General features: G+C 37.8%; 1 protein-coding gene across 2 annotated transcripts in view; it reads left to right on the top strand.

Moving 5' to 3' along the window:
- The first annotated feature begins 6,349 nt into the window (after window positions 1–6,349).
- The window catches only part of LOC121428224 (probable cation-transporting ATPase 13A3), a 75,195-nt gene continuing 73,280 nt past the window's right edge, over window positions 6,350–8,264 (top strand). For both annotated transcript variants that reach the window (XM_041624841.1, XM_041624840.1), the window contains exon 1: window positions 6,350–6,620. In XM_041624841.1, the coding sequence (XP_041480775.1) occupies window positions 6,469–6,620 (152 nt within the window). In that variant the 5' untranslated portion in view covers window positions 6,350–6,468. The remainder of the gene's footprint in view (window positions 6,621–8,264) is intronic.

The raw sequence follows: 8,264 nt of genomic DNA, 5'->3' as shown, positions 1-8,264 counted from the left end.
TTTTCAGTCGCGTGATCATTGTGACAGTGAAAAACTGGCATAAACAACCAAATTTTACGCAAATTATAAATTGTTTAATGTATTCAATCATAGCGTAACGTTAGGCCATTAAAATTATTTTTAAAAAATCAAGGATTTTTTCCCTTTATAGATTTAGGCCCATGCAGTCCTACAATTAAACACATGTTCTTATTAGGTTTTTGCACTTTCATATTTTGCTTGACTATTGGATTTTTCAGTCAGAATGATGTATATCCTTTAAAATCTATAAATCATACATTTTCATACTCTTTTTTAAGTTAAAAGGAAGACGTATACACGCATTTTACTTTTTCTAATGACGTCATAAGGAACCTGAGAGTGCAATCCGTGTTCAATGGACAATCAATTATGACTGCCTCGCTCTCATCTGAATTCGCGGTTCAGCTGTATGTAAATTTATTCAGTGACGCAAAGCAAACTCGCGGCATGATTGGATCGTTGCCCCTCTCTTCACAATGATGATTGGCCCTTAGAGGCTATGAATATGGAAATATGTAAAATTACAAAACGGCGGGCGCGTGGGTTTTCGTCGACTGACAATAAATTTTCTAGTAGTGACTTGCTGCTGCTAATAATGTGCGATGATATCATTATATCCGTTGCTATTGGACACCGATTCGATATGTTATCAGATTTGTTGCGACTTGTTGAAGAGTTCAGCAGAGTTTGGGAGAAAAAGAAAGAAGATGGTACTCTTGGTGGGTCAAAAAATTCATCGAGATTTTGATTTTGTAGTGAAGAAATGAAGTGAGCGATAAGATTACATTTTCGTCTTTCTTTGTTAGAGAACAAAGAATGGTTCTTTTTCGACTGTCCAGTTGTTTGGGCAAGGGGAGCACTTCAGATGGTCACCTGCACGCTTGTGTGTGTATGGGGGGGGGGGAGGAGGAGGGAAGGGAAGGCTCAGGGGCAAGCTGAAGCACCTCCAAGATTTTTTATGGGGTTCCGCAGCTGCGTATGTCATACACCAAAGGCAGCACCCTCTGGGAATCAAAGGGGGATGGGGGCTAATTGATATGGAAATAAAACTTTCTTTCTTGTCTTTATTTAACGACCCGAAAATCACCTTTATTTCAGATTGAAAAGGGGGTCTTTGTTAGGGGAGGAGGACTTGTCATTTTTTTTTGTAAACCTGCACCATCCCTTCAAAAATCGTTACCACTGTACCAGCCCCTGGTGTGGGGTGGAATCAATTTGAGGAACCGAGATGGACACCCCCCCCCCCCCCCGCATCACATTGCTATATCATCCAACATGTCCAAAGCAGTTTGTTGTATTTTTTTCTGTCATTTTATGAATATTTCATTTAAAAGAAAGGAAAAAAATCTTACATGCCGAGCCGGAGATCGAGAAGCTACACACCGTCGATGATAAACAAATCAAGGCAATATACCAGTTCGTAGTTACTTATGGACACCTTTCGTCAAATGACCTTTCATTTCTCATTTCTTTCATTATGATAGGCAGATTTCAAAGTAAGCTTGCCTTACATAGCAGGATGAAGATATTGAATAGACCAGGTGACTAGAATAGCACAGCAATGAACAATTTATTTATGAAGGTATTTGTTGCATTCCTACTTTGAATGTATAGGCCTATCATAGCATGTTGCACAATGTACTTGACAAACTGTGAAATACCAGTCGTTCGTGGACGCATTGTTGTTTTTTTGTACACTGTTAGTTTCCAGTACAGCTATTCATCATATAGCTTGGCTCATATGTAAATTTGACCCTTTAAATCATTTTTTTTTTAAATTAAAAATAGAGATTGGAAAATGAGAATTTTCTTGCAATATTTCTTTCTACCAATAGAGGGCGTACACAAATGTAAATGAAAACCCCAATTAAAAAGAATATATGAATAATCAAAACATAAAAGTTGGTGCTTATCTCATTAGAGTTTAACCACCATGTCACTTTAGTACAAAATGACCTTCCTCTGATCATGCGTAGAATCTTTTGATCATGCGCAGAAAGGAACTACGAAGTGGCTTATTGCAGCGCCACATTATTTTGAAAGAAGCTGTTTTCAAAGCCCATTTGGCATTTCCAAGGGTGGATCCAGGGTTTCCCAAAAGGGGGGAAAATTATTCTGAGGAAAATCAAGCCCCCTCCCCCCAAAAAAAAAAGTTTTCAACCACAAATGAAGGATATTTCGTACCCGAACAAATATGTCTTAAATATTACTCAAGAGGGGACACACCTCTATTTTAATGGCATTTTTACATTACAAATTTGATTCTCAAGGGGGCCGGGGGCACATACATGCCCCCTGATCCGCGCCTGGCCATTTTGTTGTTCATTTATCGTTCCCTTTCACTCTTTTTGGCCTTTTGTTGTTGAGATACATGGGCTGTATATTTTTCAATTATTATTATTTTGTTTTATTCCTAGAAATTTTGAATGGCGGGGGGATTTATAGGGGTATCCAAGATAATATTGGGAACCTTACTATTCCCCATTCTCTGTTCCCATTCTTACTTAAGACGGAGTTACTTATACACTGTAAAAACTGTGGAGTAGGCTGACACCAATTGGTGTTAATAGAGGACCACAACCTGAGGTGATAAACTAACACCCTGGAGATTGAACATAACACCAAAGAGTGTAAATGTAATAACCATAGGTGTTGTAATAACACCTATAGGTGTAGAACTAACACCACCAATTTAACACCGGTGTAAAATAGGTGTGGTCCTCTATGCACACCGGTTAACACCACAGTTTTTGCTGTGTAAGAAGAAAAATATGTCGTAATATGGTTATTTTGTTTACTACTATTGAAATAATCGGATTTAATTGCTCAGAGCAAAATTTATCAGTGCAAAAATCATTGACAAAAAAATGATGAACCCTTAGTTCGGTCCATGATGAACGCCACGCCGATAGGCCTTAATTGTTCTAATTGAAAGAGCGCCATCGCGTGGTCAAAAGCAAGATAGTGTCTGCCTATCATAATTGGGGAAACAGTTATTTTCCTTTTGTGAAATCAGCGCTTGTTTGCTTCTCTTGATCACAGACTGAAGCAAAATCTATACCCTGTAATACGGTACCAGGATTCTTAAAGCGTGAAAACGCTATACTACAGAACACTAAACAGCTTTAGTAATGACAACATTTTAAAATTACCATACAATTATTTAAGGGGGTAGGGCTGCGGCCGGTATATTCAATTCAATTCTGATTTCCATTCAAACATTATATAGGCCTAATATGCTAAAGTAAATCGGGTACAATTTTACGGATGAACATTCTAACATCGGAAATAAAAACGGTATAAAATTGAGCATGAATGGAAATGATGGTGGGGGTACGTCCACTAAAAGTAATGTTTGTATACACTCTAAAAAATGAAGTGCTAATTCAGCTCTTAAAGAGCGTGTATAGTGACTGCACTTCGGAGTGCTGATTTGTCTAGTTCAAATTTGAACGAGAAAAGTCAGCACTCCGAAGTGCAGTCACTATACACGCTCTTTAAGAGCTAAATTAGCACTTCATTTTTTAGAGAGTAAATTGTGGATCCCAGTTGGAGATTACCAAAAAGATACTAAATTGTCGACTTAATCATAATATTTATATACGTAGACAGGAAAGAAAAGGGAGAGGGAACGGAAAGGTGGAAATCAGATTTATGTAAACATATTTTACTGACCAGATACAGAGCTAGTCACACAAAGAGGTCTCCGCAATGAATAATATATTTCGCATTAGACAGAAGAAAAGACCGAGAGAGAAGGGAGTTGCTTTTTTTCCCTTTTCCGTGCATGCTGTTACCCGATTTCATTATCAAAATTACAAAAGTCCTATACCCATTAGGCATTTAGAAATATCATTCAAATTAAAAACAAAATCAAATCCAAATCAGTTGCAAGTAATAATTTTGTTCGCAATATGAATGTTAAGCTGAACCTAATTTAAAGATTCAAAAGAGATGGTGGACTGTGCTGAATCTGAATTCAACACGTAATCTTAAAATCCACATTTTCAATAAATAAGAAAAGCGTCCATCCCCCCAAAAGTGATAATATAAATATTAATAGTAGAACGTAATTCATCCTTGATTGCGCAGGACAGTATTGGTTATATTAATATATTATATTACATTGCAAACTTGCAATGATAATAAAAGAAGGGCGATTCCTAAAACATTTTTGTTAATTTTTCTTTCTTACATACCATGTCCAATCCAAATTTTTGTTCAGTTTTCACCACATCTTATGAATTACTGTTACCATGGTAATGTCTAAAAATACCATTAATTTTGCAACTTTTCATACGATCTGAAATTGAATCATTTTGATTTGAAACTGCACCTACTTGTTTAAAGTGAAAGAGCGCCATATTATGATGATGATGTTGTGTGTGTTATCATGTTATACCGAGGGGTTTTTTTACCCGACTGCTCAGAAAGCACGAATGCCGGTGAGCAAGCAACTGGGGGACCAACGGTTTAAGGTCCTCTCCGAGGGACCTGGTAATGAGGATAAATGCCTTACCAAAGGGCACTAGTGCACCACTTGGGAATCGAACCCGGGTTACCGGAATCCGAAACCCCTGAAACCCTGAGCTATCGAGCCGATGATGATGATGATGATGATTAATAATTTTTCTAGGCTTTTTTTCAGTCTAAAAAGAACAAATTTTTAATACTTCTCTGTATTTTTCTAAATCTGTGACCAGGCATGACAGGCGAAGAGGGGCGCAGTAAAATGTGCTCATTATTTACAGTTAGGGAACAAAATGACAAAACAGCCTCTATAATTTTGATTTACAAACACTCTTAAAACAAATCAGTCAAATTGACTAGACCAGTAGTCAGCTGGGAGCAAATGATTTGGCAATCACTGATATTCACATCACATTTCTGACATATATTCTAGTCAGAAATAACTCTGTTCTAGTAAAATGTGACTAGAAAATAGTCAAATACGACTAGAATAACAGTTGCACCCAACTACCATAGTATTAACTAGTCATTTTTGACTGATTTGTTTTTAGAGTGAATAATGACCTTTTTATTTATCCTTTTTTTTTTGCTTGTCAATTTTTTGATCGGCGATTGGGTAACCCCACCACGATTAGTTGAGATGAACTTTAGGGGTGTACGGTAAGTCTATTTTTTAATGAGTGGGCCAAAGTGAAAAAAAAAATACGTGTGGATCTAGTGTTATTCAATATTATTATTGGTTCCAAACAACAAACACAAAATATTTTGACTGTAGAGTACTAGTACCCATGTCATAAAAAATGATTAATTATTGTTTTGCCCGTGCACATTTTGGTTTGCCCTTTGAGTTTTAAAGATCAACCCTTCCCTTTGTTGCTTTCTCTGATACGGGAGGGGGGTGTTACCGCCTCCGACACCGACGTACGGAGGAGGCCTGCTTTCGGTTCAGTCATAAACAACTGGCGGAAAATTTGAAAAATCAAATACTGCGAGCACACATCGCGAGCTGAAAATGTTCATAATCAGACCAAAAACGAATACCTAGTTTAAAAAAATCAATTTGAAATTCCATAAAAAATATGATTACAGCTCGATGTCCGAGAAATGTTTGTATGATGACTTCAGAACTTGATATTTTATGCCCCATATCAGTCAATTGGGCAAGGTAATTATGACATCGAACAGGCAATGCGAGCACGAAGAGTTGGTGAAAATTTTATTCATTTATTTACATGACAGATTTTTAGAATTTTATTTTCCATGTCTTCCCCTCACCTTATTTCTGTCTTCTTCCTTCTTTTTGTTTTTCTTTCCGTTTTTCTCCTATTTCCCCCTGTTTTCTTTCCCCGGCCTCTTATTTAGCCGTGTGTGTGTGTGTGTGTGGGGGGGGGGTAACGCGAACCCCTGTCCGGCCCGTGGGATTTCCTCCCATGCAACCAACAGTGGCGTACCTAGGATTTTCCACAGGAGGGGGGGGGGGGGGGAACCGTCCGCCAAAAAATTGACAAGCAAAAAAAAAGGTCGTCAATCACAAAGGATATTGTACCAGAAAAAAAGTGACAAGCAAAAAAAAAAGAAAAAAAGGTATTCAAGCTCGTCAGGGGGGGGGGATAAGTCCTTTACATGGGTTGTTACTCGTCAGGGGGGCAGTCTGCCCCCCCCCCCCCCGTAGGTACGCTAGTGGCTACCAACAATAGATTTGTTTTCTCTCTCATTTATGGGGTATAATACCCTCACTATTTGAACAAAGAAATTGCACGTTGTACTTAATTCGAGCTCATCGATCTGAATCAAATTTGTATGCGTCAAAACAGCATGCTTCGATGATCGGTTAATATAGGTTTATATGCCGATGCATGAATCGAATGGGGTGAGAAAAGGTAGTAGTTTTGTATCTTGTTTTCACTTTGTAATAACAGGGGAAGGCATGCCCTTCGCAAAGCTTGCAGTTCTGTTTGAGCTCGTTTGGAAATAAGTATGGCTGCTGAGAATGAGCTTGATGAAGTGAATCGTCTTCTTCCAACAAAGGATGACGAAATGGTCAACGATGAGCAAACGAGTGCTACCGCAAAGGGGATGATCCGGCCATCGACGTCGGCGAGTTATAAGACCTTCGTGAATCGTCGCAAGTAAGATTTTATTCTTAATTATCAGTTGAGGATGCACGCATCGTACGTGTCATGTGTTTCTTTTCCTTTTCTAGCAAAATTAAAATAAAAAGGAAAATAATCATATCCATGGAAGATTCGCCTTTTGAGGCATACGAGATGCACTTTAAATTTTAGCCTTAATCGGGCACGGATCGGGGGGGGGGGGTGCGGTTGCCTGCCGTAAAAATTGAAAATATGTACTAAATGGGGCATCATCACATGCCGTTGTTGAATTTCATCTGGGACAAATTAGCACTGATAAAAATCTGACTATGGATCCCCTTTTAAAGCAGATACGATCCAATAGCGCCATCTCGAGTCCTCAATTACTCATACCTGACCAGTTTCCTGACCCATAATGCTTGTGTAGTCTAGTAATATAGACCCACTTGAATGATTACATGCTAATTAACTACTCATTACATTTATACCGCAATAATTATGTTACCAAGTAGGAAAAACAATTACTTTTCCCCTCAAAACATTTTAGTTTCTCTACACAAATACAATTATAGATCAATGAATTCTCTGTAGTATTCTGAAAGTGTATATTTTCGGACTATGTATTTATAACACACAGTCAATGAGAGACAACAAACAGTTCACTCCCCCTTTAAGTGCTGATAACAACGACGGCACTCACGTACGGGCCAAGTGTGTGACCAAAAACATTCTTGAATTTGAATAGTTATAAATCCATTTTTAAAAGAAATTAAAAAAAAGTAATATAAAGGTTATATAACATTAACATGTTTAGTCAGCTATCATGTAGAAATATTTTTTCTCTCTCCAATTGAGTACCGAAGCGATGACATCAGTTGCCATGGTGATATGGCGGCCTGGTTCTAAACAAATTAATGAACCCGCCGAATGAAAGCGTGTGTTTCTCATAGGAGAAAATTGCTATCGGAATTTAATCGCGCGCTTGCAACCTATTTGTCAGAGAAGCAAAAATACTTTGCGAAGACACCACAGTGACAACTGACGTCACACTTCGGTACTATTATCTATAAATTGTCGCATCTTACCTTTAAAAACAATTCATGTACTGTACAATACTTTATTTTCGTCATACTTAAATCATGGAAACATACGGTACAGAGCATCTTCCACAGCTTTGAATCGTACACTGATCCTCAAAAAAAAGTTCACTGCACTCTCACGCATGCAGATTTCCGTGCTCACCCCCCCCATCCTCTCTTGAAGTAGGTGAATATTTTGCGATTGATACCAAACGGTTTAATTCATGTATACCACAAAGAAATTCTGCCCCATTGACACGTTTTCTACAGCACACTCCTTTCATTCTACACTACAGTAGACACATGGACATAACAAACATCTCGATACCCCATTAATCAAAAATACTTTCTTCAAACTCGATCACAGTGAATGGTTCAAAGCTTTGGAATAATACGCCATCCTATACTTAAAGAACTATTTTTGATTAAATACATTAAAAATATTTTTTCATACAAGCTCACATTGAATGATAGCATTATGTAGATTACATCTGGGTATCCATGTACTGGGATGAGTTTGGCTGGCCTTAAAGGGGAAGTTCACCCTGACAAAAAGTTTATTGTAAAAATAGCAGAAAAAATAATAAAAAATATTGCCGAA

The sequence above is a fragment of the Lytechinus variegatus genome, chromosome 14 (genome assembly GCF_018143015.1).
Source record: "Lytechinus variegatus isolate NC3 chromosome 14, Lvar_3.0, whole genome shotgun sequence".
Classification (NCBI taxonomy): Eukaryota; Metazoa; Echinodermata; class Echinoidea; order Temnopleuroida; family Toxopneustidae; genus Lytechinus; species Lytechinus variegatus.
Note: the sequence above shows the minus strand (reverse complement) of the source record. Positions and strands in the feature narration are given on the sequence as shown.